General features: G+C 38.9%; 1 protein-coding gene across 1 annotated transcript in view; it reads right to left on the bottom strand.

Annotated features, from left to right (window-relative positions):
* Window positions 1-26,267, bottom strand: part of Frem2 (FRAS1 related extracellular matrix 2) — a 157,009-nt gene that overhangs the window by 20,886 nt on the left and 109,856 nt on the right. The window contains exons 7-14 of the mRNA XM_090342296.1: window positions 16,528-16,677; window positions 14,651-14,860; window positions 13,247-13,444; window positions 11,317-11,481; window positions 9,770-9,952; window positions 6,574-6,704; window positions 4,113-4,271; window positions 1,922-2,225 (exon numbers count right to left, since the gene is read on the bottom strand). Of these exons, the coding sequence (XP_090198422.1) occupies window positions 1,922-2,225; window positions 4,113-4,271; window positions 6,574-6,704; window positions 9,770-9,952; window positions 11,317-11,481; window positions 13,247-13,444; window positions 14,651-14,860; window positions 16,528-16,677 (1,500 nt within the window). The remainder of the gene's footprint in view (window positions 1-1,921; window positions 2,226-4,112; window positions 4,272-6,573; window positions 6,705-9,769; window positions 9,953-11,316; window positions 11,482-13,246; window positions 13,445-14,650; window positions 14,861-16,527; window positions 16,678-26,267) is intronic.

Genomic DNA, 26,267 nt, shown 5'->3' with positions numbered 1-26,267 from the left:
AACATCCAAGGAGTATGTGAATATAGGTGCTATTTTCTATTTGCTTTAACATTCTCTGGGCACTAATACTTGGTGAACAATGTAAATCACATCATACTCTTCAGTGGCCACTTCAAAGTGCTAAGATTTGAGAGGATTCGATCTGATGATTTAAGAAAAGTCAGTTGTTCAGTGTGATTTAATATGTGCTATTCATTTTAGTTTATAAACCTGCTCACATAAACAAGGAATAAAAATGACTGAAAGTCAATAGGGACAAAGTTAGTTAGTGAAGTTGATATTTATCCTAGAATAATCTTCTTTTGATTAGTTATAAAGCATTATTTACTAGTGAATAAAATTTTTGTTTATTTATTTAATGGTGCTGGGGATTTTTGCCCAGGGTCTCACACAGGCTTGGCAAGTGCTTCATCAACAAGGCATAACCTTTAAAAAGTACTTAGACAAGCCAGGAGCTGGCGGCTCACTCCTGCAAACTTAGCTGCTCAGAAGCTCTGAGGAACTCCGGATCTCTGAGGAAAGTTCTCGATACTCTTATCTCCAATTAACCACCAGAAAACTGGAAGTGGTGCTGTGTTTCAAAGTGGTAGAGCACTATTCTTGAGCAAAGAGAGTTCTGGGATAGCACCCAGGCCCTAGGTTCAAGCCAACAATAATTTAGAATGGTTTAGTATCATGAAAATCTCAAAAACGATATGTTTTCTGCTGATTAATCATATGCATCTCATGCATGCTCTGTCAATAAGTATATATTTTTTCATATATTTTTGATTGTAATTAATAGAAGGGTTACATTATATTCACCAGATAGAAGATGCATTATTTCACAAACATTGATACCCTTTCTCATGTCTTGGTCCCCTCAATAAGTATATTTACACACATTAATGAAATTTTGATTCAAAATATATAATGTACATACAACAGTGCTTCATGCAACAAGTGTACTTGTTATTATTATTTGTATTATGTTTTACAGTGACAGACATTGATCCTTGTGCATGTCAGGAAAGCATACCATCACCAAGATGCATACCTAGCTCTAAGTATACTTGCTGTTTACATGCAAATAGAAAAGTGAGAAAGAGAATCATCAGCATATGAGTTTTTTTTTTAATTCCACGTTAGAGCTGGAGGAATAGCTCAAATGGTAGAACATTTGCCTCCTATGCACAAGGTCCTCCGATCAATTCCCAACACCCCAAATAAAGAACTGTAGTAAAATTTAAGTATCTTCATACCAAGTTAAGAATTAATTGATAAGTCGGGAGTGGTGGCTCACACCTGTAATCCTAGCTACTCAGAAGGCTGAGATCTGAGGATCAAGGTTCAAAGCCAGCCCAGGCACAAAAGGACCTAAGACTCATATCTCCAATTAACCTCCAGAAAATGGGAAATGGGACTTGGCTCAAGGATAGGGCGGTAGCCTTGAGCTGAAGAGCTCAGGGACAATGCCCAGACCAAGTTCAAGCCCCATGTCCCACAAAAAAAGAAAAAAGAAAAGAATTAATTGATGAGGGGGATTTCCTATCTTCCTAATGTAACTAACTGAATTCTCTTCTCCATTCTTAAGGCATCTTGGCTTTCTTTGTTCTCCATCATAGGCTCCCTCAGAGCATGCGCGCACACACACACACACCTGACCACCTGACTTCCTTCCCTGTTGTCCCCAGACCAGCTGAGTTCTCATCCAGCATCTAGCTGAGCTCCTACCCAGATCTGACACTTACATCCCATCTTGCTTTGTCTCCTAACCCTCCCTCTTCCTCTCACAAGTTTTTCTGTTGCTCTGCTGGACACTTGCAAAGTCATGTTTGCAGCTTCAGTATATCCTCTCTGTCCATACTTTCTAGACTCATAAGCAGTCATTGTTTTTCTGGTCATCTTTATGCAAAGCTGGTAACACAACACAACGGCTTACCTTCTTCTCTGCCGATGGTAATAATTGGGCTTATCAGCTCCAAGCCCTCATTGCCTTCTGTGTTCACAGCTCTAGCCGCACACTGCACTCGAGATCCAGGCTGGAAGTATATGGAGTCCAAGGTGATCATCTTGGAGGATGTGAAGAAAGTGTCGAAGTCTACCTCTCTCATGGGACTGGTCACACCATCAGGGCCAGCTGGAGCACTGACCAGCCATCGGTAGCGGGTCAAAGTGTCGTTGATGTTCTCACTTGCACATATAGAGCCTGTTTTGTCATAGTCAGAATACTTGGGGTTGCAAGCCTATGGGGAACAAAAGATTATGTTCAGGACAGAACAATGTGGATTTTACTCTTTCCCAAGCCCTCTCAACCCCAATTTCTTTACCTCTGCTCATGTTAGGCATGCAACTTCCTCTTTTATTGCTGCTGTGGTGGTGCCATTCCAGGGGCATGAACTCAGGGCCTGAGGTGGTTAATTGGACACAAGAGTCTAATGGACTTTCCTGACTGAGCTGGCTTCAAAGCATGATCCTTAGATCTCAGTCTCTCCAGTCGCTAGAAATATAGGTGTGAGCCATCAGCATCTGGCTACCCTTTCTTAGTTTTACTTCCAGCTGTAATAGTGTTCCTTTTAAAATGAAGTCTAAACTGCATTTCTAACAGCTAATTGGATGTTTACATGTAAAATGCTTAGTCATATCAACTCTCAAACTCACAGATTAAATCAGTGTTTTCTTTCCCTCGGATCCTTCATTCCCTATGATCACAAGGCTAATGACACCATCAGTGTCATGAGGAATGCCTATTAGCCACGGGAAGCTTGCCTGCCTGTCTGCCTGCCTGCCTCCCTTCCCTTCCTTCCTTCCTTCCTTCCTTCCTTCCTTCCTTCCTTCCTTCCTTCCTTCCTTCCTTCCTTCTTTCCTTCCTTCCTTCTTTCCAAGTGAATTTGATTATTCTTTCACAATTTGTGTGTGTGTGTGTGTGTGTGTGTGTGTGTGTGTGTGTGTACTGGGGCTTGGGGCTTGTGCTCTCACTTGGCTTTTGTGTTCAACACTGGCACTCTACTATTTGAGCCACCACATTTTCACTTTTGCTAGTTTTGCAGGCTGATTTGAGATAAGAATCTCTTGACTTTTTTTTTTTGTGGCTGGCTTCAAACTAAGATCCTCAGATGCCAGCCTCCTGAGTAGCTAGGATTAGAGGCATGAGCAAATTTCAGTCTTCTTTTCCATCCTTGCTACCTTCTCCCTGTCTAATTTCTTTCAAATCAAGTGGTACTCTACAGCTGTGCTAACAGTGTCATCTGACCAGTGCAGTTCTTCTGTGGGAGAGTTCCCCATTATCCACCAAAAGGTCTAAGGTCCTTAATAAGATGCTTAGAGACCTGGGTAATTTGTGACTGTTTATGACTTGCTCATTCGGTAAACACTGACTACATAAATTCCTCCACGTGGGTTGTTACACTAGGGCTGTTGTGATTAATAAAGCAAGTGATGATTTAGTCAAGAGAAGACAAGTTAAAATGTGGTGAAAGCATGCTACTTTTGCTCTCCAGCTTTGGCTGGTTGCAATTATTTCCCTCTAGAATGTTCTCTCCTAATTGAATTGCATTATAGCTATTGAAACAACCTGATTATCCCAAGTCTCCCTTCATTGCTCTGTTTTCTAACAGGAATCATTGTTATAGTTATCATTTATGCCTCGTTTATGTATTTATTTATTTAGTGCCGGTACTGGATGGAGTTTGAAATCAGGGCCTCATGCTCTTTCTTGGCTCAATACTAGCACTCAATTGTTACTTGAGTCACAGCTCTACTTCCAATCTTTTGGTGGTTAATTGGAGATAAGAGCCTCACAGACTCCTCTACTCTGGGCTGGCTTTGAAAAGAGCTATGCAGATCTCAGCCTCCTGAGTAGCTCAGATTAAAGATGTGAGCCACTGGCTCCTGGCTGTTTATCAGTCTGTCAGATTTACTTGTGTACTGATCAGTCAATAAATTATTTGGGGGGAGGTAGAGAAGTAAAACCGAATCGTTATTTAATTAGTGTTAATCTTTCTTTTTCACTTCAAAATTCAAACCTGATCATACTTTCCTACTTTGTTTGCCATGATACATATTAATGAAAGTTCTTTATTATTTAAAAAAATTATCTAATTTCCCTTGTGTTTCATCAATTCCATACTTACCGTAACACAGACAACGGGATAGCCAGACACAGGTGCAGTGCCTTCTTTGGCTTGGGAAGTGTCATCATACATCAGCAAGGACACAATTTGAGGGACAGAAGGAAAAGTGACATCAGCCATGTTGTTTACTTCTTCAATGTATACAATGGCTTTGGTGACCTGGGAAAGATAATCATCACCACCTCATAAAATACTAGACTTTTAATGCTTCTACTGTACAGAATAACACTCCAGGTTCTTGTAAGATTCATGCACTCTTTGAGATGAAATCTGTCATGCCCAGAAACCTTGGAGATTGACAAGCCGTACCTAGCTGGTTGTCAGTGACTCTGGCACAGTTCTTGTATATTGTACCCTCTTAGGGGTGAGCACCTGAAGCCAGTGCAAAGGCTGGTCAGTGATCTGTGAGGTACTTGGATCCAAGTGTTAGTTTCTGCTCTAGTTGTGGCAGCAGTAGACAAATCTCTCTTGAGGTTGTAAAGTAGAAGTTGTATGACAAAAAGCTCATTGGCCGATAGAGAGAGGGAAGCTGGCAGAAATCTTGAGAAAAGGGAAGTGAGGCCGATAGAAATTAAACCTTGAATGGGCAAAGAAAGAGGGCAGTGCTTGAAACTGAGATGCTGAGAACCAGACAAATACAACACCTCCTGAAGGGCAAGGTGAGGAAAGTTCTTGCCTATCCATTTGCCCCAGGTAGAGAATAATCTCCTGATATCTGATAACTGATAAACTCAGGAGTAGCTGCTCTATGATTTAAGATAGGGTTACCAGCCAGGAACTTATCTCAATTTGAAAATAGTACACATAAAAAAAATGCATTAGATTTTCCCGACGTAGTGTACATTGCACTTTCACAACAAAGGAATGTAGTAGAGTCTCAGCTATGGCCTTTTGTGATTATTCAGGAAAAGTTAAAGTCACCATGCCAAAGTATGGGGGTTTTTGGGGGGAGAAGGGGCGTCATGGGGCTTGAACTCAGTCTGGGCACTGTCCCTGAGCTCTTCAGCTCAAGGCTACCTTCCTATGCTTGAGCCAAACTCCACTTCCCATTTTCTAGAGGTTAATTGGAGATAAGAGTCTCAGGTCCTTTTGTACCTGGGCTGGCTTTGAACTTTGATCCTCAGCCTCGAGAGTAGCTAGGATTACAGGCATGAGCCACCACGCCTGGCTCAAAATATGAGTTTTGACTGAATGAAATTCACTGAATCCTTCTAAGGCAGGGACTGTCTCTGTGACCTTAGAGAAGTTTTTATAACAAAAGCAATTCTAGTGAATCTTTCTTTTCTTTTCTTTTTTTACTTCAAAGACTTTCCTTTACTATCCCATAAAAAATGACAGTAAAATACTTGCTTCTGTGTGCTCAAATTGCAAAAATAAGCTGGCAACTGGGGGCTCGTGCCAGTAATCCTAGCTGCTCAGAGAGCTAAGACTCGAGTTTGAAGCCAACCCTCTCAGATAAGTATATGAGACTCTTACTTCCAATTAAAAAGAAAAAAAAAAAACACCAACAACAAAAAGACAAAAGTGGAGGTGTGACTCAAGTGGTAGAATTCCAACCTTTAGTGAAAAAGCTAAAGGATAACAGCAGGGTTTTGAGTTCAAGCTCCAGTATTAGAACACACACACACACACACACACACACACACACACACACACACACACACCCCACACACAAAACAGCCCCCCCACAACCCCCCATGCTAAAGATTTTCTGCCTATACTCATTGAGTTATAATGTAGCTTAAAAAAGACAATATAGTAGAAGTACTAACATTTAATTATAAAATGATAAATGGGATAAGTACCCTAAAAGAAAACATTTCCTCAATTTAACCTTATACTAGTAGAGAATCAAATTATAAAAGCAATATAGTAAACTTCAGCATAGACATAAAATCAATCAGTTCCTAAAGTGGTTTATCATTTAAACAATAATCTCCTCTGTAAATGTCAAAATTTTGTGGAAATTATGGCTATCTTGAATGAAATCTGTTTGGTAACACAATGTAAATTAAATTAGCATAGAAAACAAGTTTTATGTAACATTTTAGACACAAGGTTCAGAATAAAAATTTCTAATCAAACCAAAAGAAACAGTTGGGAATTCTGAGGGTCAGCAAACTGTATTATGGATGGAATCAATGTCTTGACTCTGTGCTGAGATAATGCTTCCTCTCTGGAGATTAATTCTAAGTTCAGTCACTACTGACTGAAAGGTAATGGGCTGTTAAGGGATTTGTTAACTCCAGGCCTTGAGTTTCGACAAATAGGATTTGTTAAGGAAAGAGAAAACTGTTGATTATGTTATAATCTGAACCAAGTTTATTTTGGAGAGGAAAAGGATTTTAAGCATCCTTATCACAAGTAAAGTCTCATTACTTTATAAAAAAATGACGTGATTTCTCATAGGCATTGTCTTCAGCAGAATGCTGGCATGAATTTTTACCACACTGTTACTTACCTGAGTTTCTGCTACCATGTTTTCATCCGGCTTTAAGTGTACAGTGAAGGCCTCTCTCATCTCTCTGACTCCATCAAAGAGCACTTCAATTTCAACAACATGCTGCGTTTCTCCTTCCTTAAATTCAATTTCTACAAATGCAAAATCACAGATTTAGGTCTTCTACACATGAACAAAAGTTATGGTCCTGCTACATTTGGTCTGTGGGCCTATAATGAAAAATATATTCTACATTGTGACCTACTACATTTATAAGTGTGTATATGTATCAAAAAAGTAACCCACAGCTTTAAAAACATTACTTATTCTTATGATATAACTGAGACATTTTCTATCCTAGTTGTTTTTTCTATAATTGGAGTTTTAATCCAGGGCCTCCCAATTTGTTCTTGCTTGCTTGGCTGATGTTCTACCACTAGAACCACAACTCCAGCCTAGCTTTTTTTTTTACTAAAGAATTTATTAACATTGATTTTTACATCATATTTCAAATAACAAGTTTAACAAACAAGTGTTCAAGAAGGGAATCTCTATATACAATCACTGGGACTTAGTTTTTAGAACTTAATCAAAATTAGGCTAAGGGTTTATATGTCATAGAAACATATTAATTTATGAAATAAAACATTATGTCTATAGAGTCATAGGCAGCCTAGCTTTTTATTGGTTATTTTAGAGGTGGACTATTCTGCTTGCATTGGCCTTGAACTGCAATCCATTGGATCTTAGCCTCCTGAGTAACTAAGATTATAGGCATTAGCAACTGCTGTATGGTTAGATTGTTCTTCTATCCAATCTTTTCCTATCAAAAGAAAAAAATATACTTAAGTTATTAAATTGATTTGTTGATTCCGAGTTTTAAAAATATTCTGAGTTAAGCTAGGTGCACTGGCTCACACCTGTAATCCTAGCTACTCAGGAGGCTGAGATCTGAGGATTGCGATTCAAAGCCAGCCCAGGCACTAAAGTGTGAAACTCTTATTTCCAATTAACCACCAGAAAACTGAAAATGGCGCTGTGGCTCAAGAGGTAAGGTGGTAGCTTTGAGCTGAAGAGCTCAGGGACAATGCCAAGGCCCAGAGTTCAAATCCCATGACCAACAAAAAAAAATATTCTAAGTTAGAGGACCATCAATAGTTTTCATACTGGTTGCTAACATTCCTCAGAATTTCTAATAGAATCCAAGTTGTGTGAATGGGACTATAGGTAGAATTGAATATGAATGGTATTTGTGCTATGTATTTATGTAGAAAAGCTGCATACAAAATTGTTGAATTGTTAATGCAATATTATATTGCAGTATTTTTGATGTTATTCTATTAAGTATGAGCCTGTGAGTTCAAACTGTCATACTGATGGAAAAAAATCATTTCTCCCACTTTGAAATCTGGAAATTCATAAGAAACTAGAAGTTGTTGAGGCCTTTTATACAGACTTGCATGGTTGTAGGCATGTGGGTAGACAAATGTAGACTTTTACAACAAAGAATAAAGCATGTGACACCAATAACATTTCCATCCCTCTCTGTCCCTTTTACACTTCCCATGCTCTCTCATTTTCATTGCTGGTTTTACTATTGTAAGCTTTTATAACCCCCTGAGTTATACAAATAAAACTTCTATGAAGTTTACAAAGTAATTTATTTTACGTATTTGTTATTCAATATTTAAATAGCATTTAAATATTAAATTATTATTTTAAAACACTTGCTAGAAGATGGTCCGTTTTCTCAAGCACATTTGTCTTAATCTGTTACTTTATTTTTAGAACATAAAAGAATTTCAACTTCTGTTTAATTTTGTATGGTTTATTTGATTAGGACTGACCTCCATTTAAACTATAAAAAGGAGAAATAAAAATATCAAAAAAGAATCCCTTACATTTTTGCTGTAAACACTATAAATCATATGTTGAAATATATGAGATAAAGGACACACCGTTGATACAGTATTATTTAACTTATATCTGATTTCATTTCTCAGTTTATTACATAGTTGTGATATTGCTCCGGTTTAGTCAAGGAATAAGTCTGTTTCTAAGAAAAACAATTTTCATTAAAGGAATTAAACCAAAATTAGTTGCAATTGTTAGTCATTTATAACCTCCTTATTCCAGAAAAGACTGACTTTATATTTTAGAATTTAGTAGCTTATCAGTTTTATTTTCTCCCATTTTAGATTACATGTGATTCATTTCAAACATAGAAAAATGTAAGTATATGTTTGAAGCTCCACATAAACAAATGAAATACAAGCTCTTTTGTAGAAAAGGGTATTTTTCCATTGGTGCATTTGAATAGTTAGTGATCTACCAATTCCTAGTAAAATGTCTGAAGTGTATGATTAGTAAGAATTGATTATTGCTAAGCATGAGAGGCAGAAAAACAGAAAAATCTGTGTATATTCCAAATGATTACTGAGCTTAATTTTGAAGGTAAGTTTGTATTTATTGTCACCAGATGTGTGTTTGTGTGTGTGTGTGTGTGTGTGTGTGTGTGTGTGTGTGTGTGTGTGTGAGAGAGAGAGAGAGAGAGAGAGAGAGAGAGAGAGAGAGAGAGAGAGAGAGACAGACAGACAGACAGACAGACAGACAGAAAGAGAGGAGAAGAGAGAAAAAATGGACAGACACATACAGAGCATTGATTTGTTTTTATATGCTCCTAAAAGGAGATAATAAAAATGATCCCAACATTTACACAAGGAGAGGAAAGATTGCCACAGGAGACACTACATCTCAGAGAACCATGGTCTCAGGGTCTCTGTGGCTGGTCTTCCAATATCCTCTCATAACCTTCTGCTAGCACAAAGATTTCTGGCTTTGGTTTCAGATTTCATGTGTTCTCATATAGTTTATCATCTTGCCACATTTTCAGTGGAAAGGACATTTAGAGGAAATCGATAACATGAAGTATGATCACTGGGTCAAAGTAATTGCAATAGAAAGTTACAATCAAACAAAAATCTATGGAGCACACCTACTGAAAATGCCACAAAGTCCCAGCATCTGTGTGGAATAAGTCAAGATAGCGGAGCATCCAAATTTAATTCTATTGTCTTGTTTTTTCTCAAGGAGATGAGTTTAAAAGACTGTGTCTATTTGTATTTCATTGAATGCTTTTGTTCTTTCTCTTCGAGGATGCAGCGCTACCCCACTGTGTTTGCATCATCTAGCTGGAGACGTGCTGGGAACCTCCTACCTTCTGACACAGGGTGATAGTCTTCTCCAGAGGTGGCGGAGCCATCCTTGGTGTGCACTCGCACGACTGAAACCTTGGAGGTGTCTCCTTGGCGAATCACAGGAATTCTGACCACCACCAACTCTCTTGATTCTTTAGGCTCAGTGACACTAAATTTGGTTTCTCCGAATTTGATAATGGACTCTAAAATTGGGGAAAACATGGACCAATTAGATTGCTAGTCAAGGGAACACAATTTCCACCATTTTTGTTTCCTTCTGTGAGGGAGGAAAAAGCACTCCTGGCTTCTCTTTGTCCCCTTATACTCAAATAATGGTCAGTGTGAAAGGAGATGCTGACATATGTAGCTCAGGTCCTTCCTGAGAAGTAATCAGTGTCCACAGGGTGTATACTCTGGGATGTCTTTTTGTGGCATAAATTATATTTCTCAGGCCCCAGATATAGGATGGAGGAAAGGAAATTCTTGTTGCTGAACTATTTGTATTTCAAGATTTGTATAGAGGATTGGGTGGTTACAAAAGTTTGGGCTTTGCTATTTAGATATGAGACATACTCTTCCAATCAATGTCGTTATCTATCTATCTATCTCTCTATCTATCTATCTATCTCTCTATCTATCACCTATCTATTCATTTGCTCATTTATTAACTATCACTCTACCTATCTAGTATGCACGTATGTATATCTATCATGTATATGTGTATGCATGTATCTATTACATATCTATCAATTATGTATGTATGTACGTGTGGCCATGCAAGTATCTATCATCTAAATATGTGTATATGTATGCTTGTATACACATATTTAGATGTGTATATGTATGCTTGTATGCATTCATGCATGTATCCATGTATCATATATTTATTTTATATATATTTGTCCATCCATCACCATCTCTCTCTCTCTCTCTCTCTCTCTCTCTCTCTCTATATATATATATATATATATATACATGCATGTGTCTATATCTGTCTGTATAATTTTTTAAGTGTCAGGGATTGAATAGTTTTCTCACATGTTAGGTAACCACTGTACCACTGGATTATATCTGAAACTCTTCGTTGCATTATTATTTTTGTCTCTTGTGGAGCTTGAACTCATGGACTAGGTGCTGTCCCTGAGCTCTTCAGCACAAGGCTGGTGCTCTACCACCTTGACCCATAGCTACACTTGCAGTTTTTAAGTGTCTAACTGGAGATAAGAGTCTTATGGTGACTTTTTTTTGCCAGGACTGGCTTTGAACTACGATCCTCAGATCTCAGCCTCCTGAGTAGCTACAATTACAGGCATGAGCCTGTAATCAATACCATATAGCACTTGGCCATATTGTAGATTTTTTTTCTTTTTTAAAAATTTTATTGTCAGGATAATGTATAGAGAGAGGGGTTACAATGGTAGATTTTTGTTCCCCATTTGACTTGTTTTTATTTTTCAGTTGAGATTTCTACTCAGAAAGGGAGGCATTTTCTGAGTCACCTCCAACTATAACTGGGTTAGATTTCAGTTTCCAATTCACAGTTATATACAAGGTGAGGATTTCTTACTATCAGCATCATCTTGGATCCTTATCAGGGTTTCATTTTGTTCACCAACTGCAGCCCCAAAGGGAGAGCTGCTTTGTGGAGTGCCTAGTACCAGGCGTAACTCCTCCACCTCCTCATAGAACATGTCATCCATCAATTCCACGATACACGGCTTTTCTGTCTCTCCTGGAACAAACAAAAATGACAGCAGGGTCATACATCCCATCGCCAAGAAGGATGATGTACCAGAAATCAAAGCACAAGTACTACAGGAGAAGTGGTGTAGCTTTATCTGTACTGTCCGGTGCAAAGATTTCTGTCAGTCATCTTGTAAGCCTTCAATTAATACTTGCTGAACAAGTGAATAGATAAACCCATGCATGGATAGTCATCCCATTGTTTCGCAGAAAGTTTTGCCTTGTCTAACTATAGTGAGATATACAATAGTTCTATTCCTAGCCTTAGAAAGGAAGCAAATAAAAAAAAGAGAGAGAGAAAAACATTAGTTCTGTCTGATTTTGTAGTCTTAAGATCAGAAAGAAAAGTTATATTTATATTGATTGGCCTTTTTTTTTTTTTGCCAGTCGTGGGGCTTAAACTCAGGGCCTGAGCACTGTCCTTGGACTTCTCTCAAGTCTAGAGCTCTATCCTTGAGCCACAGCACTACTTCCAGCTTTAGTCTATGTATGTGGTGCCAAGGAATTGAACCCAGGTCTTTGTGCATGCAAGTCAAGCACTCTACCACTAAGCCAAACTCCCAGCCCCATGATTGGTCATTTTTATCTGCCCATAATACTAACTTCTACTATTACTAATTTTTACTTAGTTACCTAATTGAGACAAGGAAAAAAATAGGTCTTTGCTCTAGTGAATTGAACCAAAATATTATATTCTTAACTGTACCAAATTTCATGAATGATTTTTAAAATTTTTTGGAGTGTGTGTCAGTCCTTGGGTTTGAATTCAAGGCTTGGGTGCTGTTCCTGAGCTTTTTTGCTCAAGCCTAACACTTCACCACTTGAACCACAGCTCCACTTCCAGCTTTTTTACTTTTTTTTCATTTTTATTTTTTATTTGTGTTCTCATGGACTTTCCTTCCCGAAGCTGGCTTCAAACCACAATCATCATATCTCAGCCTCCTGAGGAGCTAGGATTACAATGAGTCACTGGCCTCTGGCTTCGTTAACAATTAAAATGAAAACATTTTAGCAGCTATAAAATATGCCACCTGATTGGTATTTAAAGAAAGAATTCCCAGGCTTGGAGTTTAGTCTAGTGATAGAGTGCTTGCCTAGCATGCACAGAGACCCAGGTTCGATTCCTTGGTACCACATACATAGAAAAGGCTGGAAGTGGTGTTGTGGCTCAAGTGGTAGAACTTTAACCTTGAGAAAGCTCAAGGCCAGTGCTTAAGCCCTGAGTTCAAGCCCCAAGACTGGCAAAAAAATAAATAAATAAAAGAAAGAATTCTCATTTGTTGACCATTTGCTTTCAATGTTTCAGTACTTTATATAACTTTGTGATAAACATCTACATAAGAAACATTTCTGCCTGTTTTATGATTCTATCTCTTCAAATATATTCCTCTAAATGCAATTATTAGATCAAAATGATCACACACAGGGCATGGGACATATTAAAATAGCGAGAGCAATTTCATTTAATTATATTTCAACATTAAGCTTAATTCCCAACACTGTGAAAACTGTCCCTATATTATATTCTTACCCATTAAGTTTTGAATAAACCACATAATCCCACATTAGGAATCAAATAAGTCAACATAGAAACCAAAGGCCCATACATTCAACCTGTTACCATCACTACCTTTTAGTACACCAAAGTCCCACGCGATAAGCTTGTTGAAATCAGATATTACCCTGATGCACACTTCACAGCAAATTCTTTGGCTTCCTGAAATGACATCTAAAAAGCTCCGGCTGGGACTCACCCGGGAGGAAGGTGATGGTGGAGACGTCAGTGTTGGGACGTTCTTCAAAGTCCATCATGACTTGTGCAGAGCCCTGTCGGGTGTAGCATCTCACGGAAGATGTGAACTGGACGTCCCCACTTCTGCGAATCACTGCGACTATCTGCCCATCGTTTTCATTGCCAGTGTGCACTCTTTCTTTGAATTGCATCTTGGGCACTACAAACCAAATAAAGCCATGGATCAAAGTGGAAATTCCCTTTAGAAAAAAAAAAGAAGACGTAGTGGAGAGAAGAAGAAGAACGAAAAGCACTGAGGAGAAGTGGAATTCAGTCCTCTTGAAGCTTGAGCAAATTAGGAGTGCTGAGTTCCTTGCTGGGCAATGAATGGCTCTTGTCTGTAATCTTAGCCATGTAGGAGGCTGAGATCTGAGGATGGAAGTTCAAAGCCAGCTGCTATACACAAATATGAGACACTTTTTTTAAAAAAAAATCAACAATTAACCAGAAAAAAGCCAGAAGTGGAGGTATGTCTTATGTGGTAGTGTACCAGACTTGAGCACAGAAGCTAAGCAAGAATGTGAGGCTCTGATATGATAGTAAGTAAAGTCATTAAAGAGGTAATCAAAGAAGACATTTGGCTGGACACAGCCCAAAGTGATTAATGTTCCCCCCCTCTAACTCTCTCTCTCTCTCTCTCTCTCTCTCTCTCTCTCTCTCTCTCTCTCTCTCTCTCTCTCTCTCTCTTTCTCTGTCTCTCTCTCTCTCTCTTTCTCTTTCTCTCTCTAGTCCTAGGGCTTAATCAGAGCCTGGTCACTGTCCTTGGGCTTTCTCAAAGCTACACTCTTATCACTTGAGTCACAGCACCACTTCTGGCTTTTTCTGCATATGTGGTACCCAGGAATCGAACCCAGGGCTTCATGAATGCACTTTACCACTCCCAGTCAGGTATTCTCATTTTAAAAATGGGGAATTGAACACAAAGACACATGGAGAGGGAAGAAATGAAGAACAGTCTTCAGAATGGACCAACCTAGCCAACACTCTTGTATGACATCTAGCTAACATCTGTGAAATCATTTTTCTTTCTTTTTTGGGGTGGGGGTGGCAGTGTTGTCCCTGGGCTTGAGCTGCAGCTCCAGTTCCATCTTTTTTTGTTTGTTTGTTAATTGGAGATAAGAGTCTCATGGATTTTTTTCCCTACTAGGCTGGTTTTGAACTGGGATCCTCAAATTTCAGCCCTCTGAGTAATTAGGATTAAAATTGTAAGCTATTGGCACCTGAGATAATTTTTATCAATCCATTGAGTCCTTGGTGCTTCAGAACAGCTGCCTTTGCAAATGAACATAATCGATACGATTATTTTTTCATTCTAACTGCCATATGTATAAATCCTGATGTTTATGACTGTAAAATGACCACTCACAATCAGAGATAGAGTCGTTTATGAAGACAGTGGCTTTGCTGGGCTCGCCAAGCGCAGCATTCATAGGCATCCGAAGAACCAACTCAAACTTCTCAATTCCCTCCAGCACAGGCTGTCCAAGGTCATCCACAATGACAATCCGAACCCTCTGCATGTTCACTCCGGGGGCAAAATCCAAATTACGGCTGATTCCCTCATAGTCAGTTCCAGCTACAAAGAAGAGCAAAAGGATTACTCAGGTAGGGACTGAATTTTTAAAAGTGTAAGAAGTAAATTATATGGCTTTACTTACAATTCATTAGAAAAATAAGTGATGAAGATTATAGCACAGAAAAGTACATTTTGTGAAATACCTAAGATTAGTACCTACACAGTGAAGGAGGTTTTGACTTTAAGGTAGGTTCTGAAGATGATCTATGTGTCATAACTTGTGTGTATGTGTGCTTGCGCACGCACGTGTATGTGTATGTGTGTGGGGGGACTGGGCTTTGAACTTGGGGCCTATGTGGTTCTGCTCTTGCTTAGCTTTTTTTCTCCCAAGGACACCACTCTACTATTTGAGCCACACATCTTCACTTCTGGTCTTTTGCTGGTTAGTTTGTGGTAAGAGTCTTTCAAAATTGTCTACCCAGGCTAGTTTTGAACTGTGATTTCAGATCTCAGCTTCCTGAGGAGCTAGGATTATAGATGTAAGTTACCAGTATCCCATTCACAAAACAGCCTTTTCATCTTTAAAAGGCCAACATGGAGGAAACAACAGTTCGGTATTTTTTTGCCTCTTTTCTTCTCTTCATACATTTTGCTCATCTGATTCTGCTCATACTTTTCCTTCTCAATGTGATTGCTTAAGTGTATCTATCTTTAATATATTTTTAAAAAGACTTGAATCTTGGGGGGTGTGCTTTAGCACATACAAAGCTTCAGGTTCAAGTCCCCAGCACAAAAATAATAAACCAAAACCAAAAAAAACTTTAGTTCCTTGTGGTTCTTTCCTTTGCTTCTTTACCACTTTATTGGCATTTTGATATCTCCCTACTCTCAACTTTGATTTGACTTTTTTCTTTTACCTTCAAAGTGAGTCATTGGGTTGGTCCTGTGTTTACTGGACACAAGAACACAGTGCTGGTTCTACTATGTCAAGCTGAAGATGTATAGGTGGTTTTGAAAAGGGCTTTCCTCAGGGAGGAAAACAAGATGAGGGGCGGGGTGGGGGGAGGGAAATGGGGACCAAGACATGAGAAAGGGTATCAATGTTTGTGAAGTAATGCACCTTCTTTTTGGTGAATATAATGTTACCCTTCTATTAATTACAATAAAAATATATGAAAAAAAAGAAAATGGCTTTCCTCCTGCTTACTCTAGGTGGCTGAGAGTAAACTGTGTATGTGCATTCAACCATGTTAGATGACTGAAGAGTGGAGGCTGTGCCAGGTGCTAGTGGTTCATGCATGCCTGTAATCCAAGCTACTCAGGAGGCTGAGAGCAGAAGATGGAGGTTCGAAGCCAGCCCAGTCCATGAGACTCTCATCTCTATTTAACCAGCAAAAGACAGAAGTGGAAGTCTGACTTGAATGAGGGGCCTTGATGGTATACACACACACACACACACACACACACACACACACACACACACACACACACAATGGCGAACCAACTACTGCTAACATAAGCCTTAGAATTTACAGACTTTGACTCTTGCATTGGAACCTAGCTTGATGACGTGGAGATTGATCTATGATGTAGTCATGGTTCTGAGGGCAGGGGAAATCCATCCAGCTTGCTTTCTCAGAGTGAAAAGTTTTGCCTGAGCGGTATGTTGTGTCATGGGAGCTGGAAGATGAGGAACACTTAAAGAACTGCTGTCGGAACCTGCTCACCATCAGCTGAGGGTGGATGGGTTTTCTGGGATCTCACTGTGATGGTGGACGGCCTGGAGAGATCAGTGCCTGTCCTCCACACGTGCACCTCCACCGCGCCGGCGCTCTCATCCACCGAGTACTGGACGTCTCCAAAATAGAAGATGGGTTCTGTCAAGAAAGGCACAGAAACCACGGTGGTTACTTTTACTTTTTTGTATCAACTACTATTGATATAATTTAGAGGAGTTGGGTCAAAAAATCATGATTTTTTTTTGTTTGCAGCTATCTTAGGCAGCTATCCTCTGTACATTATGTAGACTCCAGGTCCAAGTATCAATACTTAAAAATCAAGAGGCATCCAATCAATTGCTTAAGGGGAGATAGCCATCTTGAGGCAGCGCCATTGTAGTTTCTCTTCCACGTATGATATTAACAAGGCTTCTAAACCTCCTGACTCCATCTCTGAGAAATACATTCAAATGAATTATAACACGTTAAAAATGATTTATGCAAAGTTTGGCCTGAACATTTGTTTTATCATCTCTTACTAAGTTTCCACCCTGGTGATTCTGACACTTGTGGTAGGTAATCTAGTTCATCAGATTCAGGATTAATCCTGAATATTTGGGGCTGTTGTAATCGTGTTGGGGTCCCTTGGTATAACTAAGATTATGAGTCTTTAAGACTTTATGGAGACCAATGCTAGATTGCCTGACTGATTGTTGGCTAACCATAGTATTTGCAAAATTGTCTATACCATGTGTGTATAAATATACATATATATATATGTATAAAATACAGATTTTGTTAAATAAATACCCTTATTCCCAGAGGTTAGCATTTGTCCTTATGGATGATGGTGATGTGACTTAGGTCATGAAACCAGGGCCCATACTTTGGCAATTCTGTATTTTCCTCATATTGATAATGAATTTGACTTGATCTCCTCATTAATTCCCACCAATATAGCTGATATAGTTGACAGAGTATAGTAGTTAGATACCACAGATGAAGACTATAGGATAAATTTGTAACAAATTTATTTCCAGGAGTGGTTGCTTATGTCTGTAATCCTAGCTACTCAGAAGGCTCAGATCTGAGGATCATTGTTCAAAACCAGCTCTGGCAGGAACATCCAGGGGGCTCTTATCTCCAATTAAAACTGGTAAATTGGAAGTGGTACTGATAGTCAAAGTGATAGAGCACTAGCCCTGAGCAAAGGAGCTCAGGGACAGCACCTAAGCCATGAGTTCAAGCCCCATGATGACAAAAAAAATTAATATAGATAAGCTCACAGAAGACGGTAAAAATAATAGAACTCATAAGTTTCCCCACTGTGTGCAAATTTTATAGACAATCATTAAGAATGATAAATCAGCTGCATGAACCCACATAGTGTATTCGGGCAAATAGTCCTTTGGCATGAAACATGCTAGTCCTCTGTCCTTCATGTCATGAGAAAGGGTATCAATGTTTGTGAAGTAACACACCTTCTATCTGGTGAATATAATGCAACCCTTCTATTAATTACAATAAAAAAAACAACATTCTTAAGTAAGCCAGACTCAAAGGAACATAGGCTCAATGGTTTCCCTCATTTGTCATAATTAGTACACATCTAAGACTCTCCTAGCAGAGGATTACAATAGGGCAAAAACTAGATACATAAGGCCATATAAGATGAGGCCAAATGAAAGGACCTCCAGGATATGGAATCAAGAGCCATATAATGTGTGATTGTTGTTCTTAATGTACTATGTTATTTCTCTTCTCTTTTGTTGCCCCTTGGTTATTCTCATATTGTTAGAGTATCTTACCTTGTTATCTGGTATATTGTATATATGTTTATTTATTTATTTGAAATAGGATAGGGAAGGGGGAAAACAAGATGCGGGGAAGGAAATGGGAAAAACATGAGAAGGGGTATCAATGCATGTGAAGTAATGCACCTTTTATCTGGTGAATATAATGTAACCCTCTATCAATTACAATTTTTTAAAAAAAGGAGAAAAAAAGAAGATTCTTTTTTTCTAGAAGTTATCTTTAATGTTTATGTTAAATAACATTTACACACAAGATAAAACTATCAGTTTTTTATCCAAGTAAAATGTAGAGACATTTATCAATGATTCAAATTCTAAAATCAAGCATCTTCATTGAAAAAAAAACCTTAATTTTTAAAAAAAGAAACCAGTCTTAATTTCATTTCTATATTGGGTATAACAGACACAAACATACTTGTGCAGACTGACCTTTAAAAGGAGGATGAATGACATCTGCATCGTAATTCAGGACACAGAGCCACTATTCCTGATTCAGGTCAACACATGGCATAGCTTTGGAAGAAGGTACCATGCAAAACATGAAGACACCATATACGCAAACTGATCTCTAAGGAGTTTGGTATTCAAGAAAAGTGTTCGAATATCACAATCAGACAATTCAAGACCTTAAATCTGCAAGGCTAGTCCTCTTTCCCTTTATGTAGGAACATTTGTTAAAATAAACCTTCTGACTTGAAGGAAAATCAAGCAATATGCATAACTGCTCCACTCTATCATCCACACAAAATAAAAATCACGCTATTTCTAGACGTGTTTGTTATTTTTGTAAATCTAGCCAGTGATTTAACATAGTAAGGGGTAACCTCTTCTTTAGAAGACTGCAGGGGAATTCAATTTAAAGACTGTCATCATTAAGAAAAGTCACGTTATACCACTGTTCCTTAGAGCACAAGTCATTCAGGAGATGATGTCATGGTTCAGAGAATCAGAATGAATTCCCCATGCCCCCACGAAAACCAAGTTCTCCAACAATGGCTAACAAAGCTATTGGAGAAGCCCAAGGCCTTTGGCACATTGCTCAAGTTGGAAATGAATTCTTTATTTTTCTGCATCAAGTTAAATTGCCCCGATTGCGATTGCGTTGTTTTCTCTGTCTCTTCATCTGCAGGGCATGATTAAAAGCATCCAGCTCCCCTCAGCTCTTGAATAATAGGAAATCAGTCTTGTAAAGTTTGTTTGCATACTTTGGTGAGTGATAAATCTGCAGAAGACACAGCACACCTCCCTCCCATCCTTTCAACTTGGGTGGGGTTCCGCCCAACCTGTGAGTGCTTAGCTAGGGATGGAGATGTTATCTTAGCAGCCTCAGGCCAAGCAGACCTGAGCATTCCTCACATTCTCACAGCTAAGGAGGTGTCAAAGGTGAAGACAGAGGGCCCTAAAAATTTCTCTTTGGGACCAGATGGCCAAACCAGGCACATTTGTTTGTCTTCTAAAAGGCTTTTATAATGATCACAGAGCTCAATCACCTGTCTTTAACAAGTGAGCTCTCTAAATCTGTTTACATTCCTGGCAAACTGTATCAACACACAAATTAAGTTTCTGAGTTATGAGAGCCAGAAAGCTGAGAAATCCAGAAAGGTAGGATGACTTGTTTAATAATGCTGTTTCTACCTTTCCAATCCTCACAGAGCTTTGCGCGAAATTAAACAGAAGAAAATCAGGTGAGTGAGTACAATCAAAAAGTACCCAAGGACCCACGTTTCAGGGCAATACTGTACTTTGTGTGTTCAAGAACAAAGGTTTTTGTTTTTTATCTTCATGGCTTGTACAAGAAGAAAAGAGCCTCAAGTAGCACTCTGGGAATTTTTATCCAATTTGTCATGGAGAATGAAGAGTAATAATAGTTACTATATACAGCTATGGATGGTTCTTATGTTTGTGTGTGTAACACAGAGAGAAAGATGGAGAGAGAGGGAGGAGGGGAGGGAGAATATGTACCACTACCATCAACAATAAATTATATAACTGATAAAAATTATATTATCATATTGATACATGGTACATTGTTAAGTTCAGTGAAAGTAGCAGCTGCAATGGAAAAAAAGAGGGTTTGAATCCCCTAAAAGGAAGTTTGCAGTTATCACTAGATTTAAGCATTTAAAAAAAGTTTTCTTCTTACTTTTTAATTAACTTCCTTTTAGTTAAAAATTTTAAAGTAGCGTACAAAGGGGTTTCAGTTCAACATGTCCATTTATGAGTACATTGTTCTTGATCGATGTCACCTTTTCCATCATTCTCCTCCATCTATCCCTACTCCACCCATCCCCTCCAATGGCCTGGTTCCATTTCCACATATTTACATGGAATATGATGACTATATTTTTCCCACCATTACGCTCTTCGTTCCCCTTCTCCCCTTTCCCTTGATTGCGCCTCCTGGAACAAAACACGTGCCAGCTTCCTGGTAGTCATTTTGTTAGACTGTAAGTTCGTTGTTCAAAGAAGTGAGAGTTGTTTCTGTAAGATTTTCCACCCTCTCTGTACTTCCATGAGGGTAACTAGAAAATGAAGCAAGCAATCAATAGCAAGTCATTCTAAGGACTCTTAGGAAACTAAAACCTAATTCAGTAGCTTCTATAAGGCCAAAATAAACAACACTGACAAGATAACCTTCAAACCATAAATACCTAGTTTCTTTCTGCCATGAGTAAAATGGACTAGGTAAAAACACATTTGTATATTTTTTTTTCAGCAGAGGTGAATTGAGAAGGCAGTGCATACATGTATTTTAGTTTCTCAAGAGCGTTTCAAAATTTCTCAAATTTGAATATGATGGACAGTTGCTATAACTGAGACAAAACCTTATGTGAGTAAATGAGCTATAGATTCATCAAGCAGTGAGTTGAGGTATACATATCACCCCAAAAAGAAAAATAGAGTGGGATGCCAGAGAATCAGACCTATTCAGTAACTCACATCTATTTAGGAGGCTGAGCTCTGATGGTTGTGGTTTGAAGCCAAGCTAGGTAACCAAAAATTCTATGAGAACCTTAGCTCCAATTATCCAGCAAAAGTCAAAATTTGGAGGTGTGGCTCAAATGGTACAACACCAGCCTTAAACAAAACAGCTATGGACAGTGTCTAGACCTTAGTTTAAGCACAAGTATTGGTACAAAAATGAGTGAATGAATGCATGAATATCAATATGTTCCTGGACCATTTTAATAAGTAATAAGCAAGTCAAAGGAATAAGAGCATACAAGGGAAAAACTGTCCAAGGTGTTACTTATGAATAAGTTTTTTAAACTCTACTCTCCGGTAAACTTTTTTTTCCCCCACGTAGGAACATTGTCTTAAACATTAAGTCATCTGCAGTTCTTTATGGATCAATTATGGAAATACCCTACGACAACACAGAGCAAATTAGAAAAAGCTTACTGAATTCTCTAATTCAGCTCATATATATCCATTGTGCCTTTTTACCGTTTTGACATTTAGATTTCAAGGGGAAAGGCACTGGTTTCTATGGGTCTCTGATTAAAGAAGGAATAAATCCTGCATCCTTCCACCCACATGATACTGCAACACAGCCAACTTTCCCAGTCCCCTCTCCTTAGCTCAGAGACCAGATTCCTGTTTATTCCCCCTGCCTATGGTAAGCAGCATACATCCTGAGCCTGTGTGAACAGCCCAAGGGACATTTTTCAGCTGGCCTAGGCCTACAGAAAGGATAACTTCTGAAGGAAGTCAGAACCTTCTGTGCATCCTTCACAGTGTTACACATCAAAGTCAAGGTACACACTCCATCAGTGAGTGCTGAAGTGTGAACATTACTGAGACTTTCAAAAGTTGGAGATACTTGTACTTCCCAGCAAAGAGAAAATCATGTTTGCTTCCTACAAATGTGGAAGGCTATAGGCAAAGCTAAACTGCATACACCTGCCACCAAGACAAAGAGAAATAATTTATTTTGTTCCCTTGGGGGAAAAGGGATGTTCTTGTTTTTTTTTTTTCTTTCTCCAGTATCTGGATGGATGTTTACAAATGCATGTGTCTCTAGAGATGAAAGAACAAAATAACAGCAGTAATTGCTATCTACAGCCAAATCTTATTTACTCATGCCTATGTGGACCATCCATCAAAAAAAACAGCTTGGGTCTCTAACATGTTTGCTTAGAACTGAATGCAGGCTTTCATGCAGTCTTTTGGGTCAGGGCTGAAAACAATACAACCCTCCCCCCAAAAAAAAATTCTTTCCAGCGAATACAGCCTCCTAAAATTGTCTATAGCTCAGATCTTCTGTTTTTGCAGCCTAAGGCTGCAAACTCAGCTCTCTTCCCATGGGCACTGTAAGATAAACCTTTCCAAAACAGGGGGGGGGTGAGGAAGGGGGGGAGAAGGGGGGGGGACAGAGACAGACAGACAGACAGACAGACCGCTCCACTCCCTATCTTGGTTCTTGGTTCTGTCTTGGGGCCACTAAGCCAGATGGGGCCAACATCTCCAGCCATTTGAATTCTCCCAACTATTTAAATAGCCTTGTAACCCACCTGCTAGAGTGCATAGTAGTAATCCCTTTGCTGACAAGCTTCCCATGTTTCTCCTGGCTGGTGGGTTGCTGCTCATAGATGCCTTCAGGTGGTTTGTAAGACACTGAAGTACTTACTTTGCCTTCCAATCCTCCTCGGGTCCCAGTTCTACTCAGTGCTCCATTAGGAATGTCTTTCCATGGGCCATGCCCACAATGTGTCTGCATTTCCTCCCCCTCATCAGACTGACTCCTGCTGTCTTTTTGACATTGCCTTCTTGGACAGTGGAAGAGGTTCCACTGTCATTGTTTCTTTCCCAGCCTGCTTGCTAGAAACCACATTACATGTTTAAACTTACCTTGTGTCAACCTCAACCTCACCACCAACCTTTGAGGTATGTACTACATTAATCCTCTTTCACAGATAAGGAAGTCAGGGATTAAAGGAGATCAAGAGATTTGCCCAAGGTTTCCAGCCGGGAAATGAAGGAGCTCTCAGATTCAGATCTAGATAAAGTCAACTTGTTGACTTCCAGAGGATAAAAAGGGGGAAAAAATAGGCTTCATTAGGATAAGAGCTTTTGTTTCTCTTTATTTTTCTTTCCTTCTCCCTTCCTTCCTTATTTTATCCCTTCCCTTTTCTATTATCTTTTCCAAGTACTGAAGTTCGAATCCTAGGCTTCCTACCAGCTATGCTCTACCTGCTAAACTCTATCATTTGCACCAAGCCTCCAACTCCTTTGCTTTTCATTTTGTTTATGAGACACTCTATCTTTTGCTGGGACTGGTCTCAAACTCTTGATCTTTCTACTTCTGCCTTTCTAGGATTACATACATGTGTCATCATGCCCTGCCTGGATAAAAAGTTTTCACAGATTTGTGAGCAAGACTTTTACCTAGAGATTCATATAGAAATGCATGCATGCACCAGGCTTGGTGGCTCACACCCATAATCCTAGCTACTCAGGAGGCTGAGATCTGAGGATTAAGGTTCAAAGCCAGCCTGGGCATAAAAGGACCCAAGACTCTTATCTCCAATTAACCTCCAGAAAATGGGAATTGGGCCTTGGTTCAAGGGTAGGCTTGTAGCCTTGAGGTGAAGAGCTCAGGGACAGTGACAGTGCCCAGGTCTAGGGGTAGGGCAGGAGCCTTGAGCTGAGGAGCTCAGGGACAGCACCCAGGCCGAGTTCAAGCCCCATGACTCACACACACAAAAAAAGAAATGTATGTATGCATGCATGCACACAAATACAGAGGAATGTTTATTGTAGTTCATTTGTGCTAGGGCATCATGGAAAATAGATCCGAAGTATATCAGAAAGGAACTATTTATAACTTAGTCCTTGTCTAGAGATATAACTCAGGGGGCAATAGTCACAATATTCTCAAGGGCTTGAGCTGAGACACTGAGGAAATATAGGATACAGTAAAATAAAATAAAATAAAATAAACCTTCTCACAGGACAACCCCCCCCCCCACAACACACCCCATAAGGCTAAAAATTATGACTTGAGATATTTATATTAATGGTAGCTCTGGGGTAGATTGAACTTGGATTTGAATTTAGGGCCTTAGCTCTTATTAAGCAAGGACTCTATCCCTTGATCCATGCCCCAAGACCTTTTCTATTTAGTCTTTTGTTTAAGTCCCAGGGCTTAAACTCAAGGCCTGAGCACTGTCCTTGGATAGAGCTCTACTACTTGAGTCACAGCACCATTTTTTGCCTTTTTTTTTCTATGTATATGGTACCAAGGAGTTGAACCCATGTCTTTGTGCATGCTAGGCAAGCACTCTACCACTAGGCCAAACTCCTGGCCCTCTATTTAGTCATTTTTTAAAGATAAAGTGTCAAGCTTTTTGTCTGGTACAGCTTTAGACCATGATTCTTCTACCTATGCATCCAAGTGGCTGGGATTACAGGCTGAACCATCACCCCTGGCTTGTTTATTGAAACAGAATCTTACTGGGTTCTTGCTGGACTGACTTTGAACTTCAATTCTACCCGTCTAATGCCTCCAGAACAGCTTGGATTACAGGCAGTGTATCATCTTTAACTCAATCAGCACTCAGGATATATTAAAAATAAACAGTAATCTGTCATTTATGTTTGGTAGCTCTGAAGATTTTTCCCATTTCATTAATATATTCTCTAAGTAAGGAAAGAGCTGTGCTAAAATTATCCAGTGGGATGAAAGTGGAACAAAACACCATTGCAGTCAACTGGAACTAAAAGCTTGTTCCTGCTCGTCTCTAAAGTCTGAGGACTGACAGTGAATCAACACTAGAGAGTGTCATCAAAAATCTGACTACAATATAAAGGAAGAGGGAGGGTTAAAAATATGAATTTTTCAGGCGTCCAAGATGAAGAGGTGTGATGGGATGTAGCTCAGTGGTAAAGTGTTTGCCTAGAAAGTGCAATGTCCAGGGTTTGATTTCTAGTACCAAAGGAAAAAAGACAAAGACAAAGAGGTAACAGCCATGGAAGGAGCACATTGTAAAATTACTAAATTCACACGAAAGTATATTGAAAGGGCTGTAAATACAAGAAGTTACGTTGAGCAGAAAAAAATCAATACGATATGTTGGTAATATTCAAATACCTAATGCCTGAGGACAAAATGATGGTAGTTTATATTTTTCTAACAAAATACCTAAAATAACTTAATCTTTTTCAAGAGACATATTAGTTTTTGCTGAAATTGTGACTCAAGTAGTATAGTGCCTGCCTGGTAAAGGCCCTGGATTCAAACCCTAGCAATTCTGAAAGAGGGAGAGAGAAGTGCAGGAGATAGATGTGGAAGGAGAAACAAGAGGAGAGGGGAGATAGGAGGAGAGGAATCAAGCCTCATTTCTCAGATCTCAGACTCCTGGGTAGCTAAGATTGATTATAGGCATGAGTCACCTGTGCCTGGTTAATGGAAAATTTTTATTAATGTATAATGATAGCAGGATTTTCATTATACAACTTTTAGAGGAAGCCCAAACAAGCTAGTGAAAAATATAAAAACATTACAACAGAAATTCTAAAGCATGAATATAAATGAAGAAACTGGATGACTGTATAAATGTGCAAGTGCCAAAATGGTCCCATGACTTGTTCTATGATTTTATTAGTGCTCAGAGAAACAGAAATTGGAAAAACCAGTAGGATTCTGTAAGACTGGAAGAAGGCAAAGATGTTCTACTTGAGAAACTGGTAGATACACAGTTTAATCTCTTTAGAGAAGTTTTGTAATATCTGGTCAATTCAAAATTGTCTGACCAGAAAAATCCAGTTATTATACCATTAGGAACATACCCTACAGAGTTTCTGTATACATATTCAGATATATTTAGGAGTATACTTTCAATATGACATTATTTATACTTCAAAAGCAAAAGGAAAGCTCCAAGTTCTTCAGCAGGTGGACAGATAATTAAAATGCATGTAAATAATTACAAA

This window comes from Megascapheus bottae, chromosome 11 (genome assembly GCF_031878675.1).
Source record: "Megascapheus bottae isolate mThoBot1 chromosome 11, mThoBot2.hap1, whole genome shotgun sequence".
Taxonomy (NCBI): Eukaryota; Metazoa; Chordata; class Mammalia; order Rodentia; family Geomyidae; genus Megascapheus; species Megascapheus bottae.
This window is presented reverse-complemented; position numbering and strand designations above follow the sequence as displayed.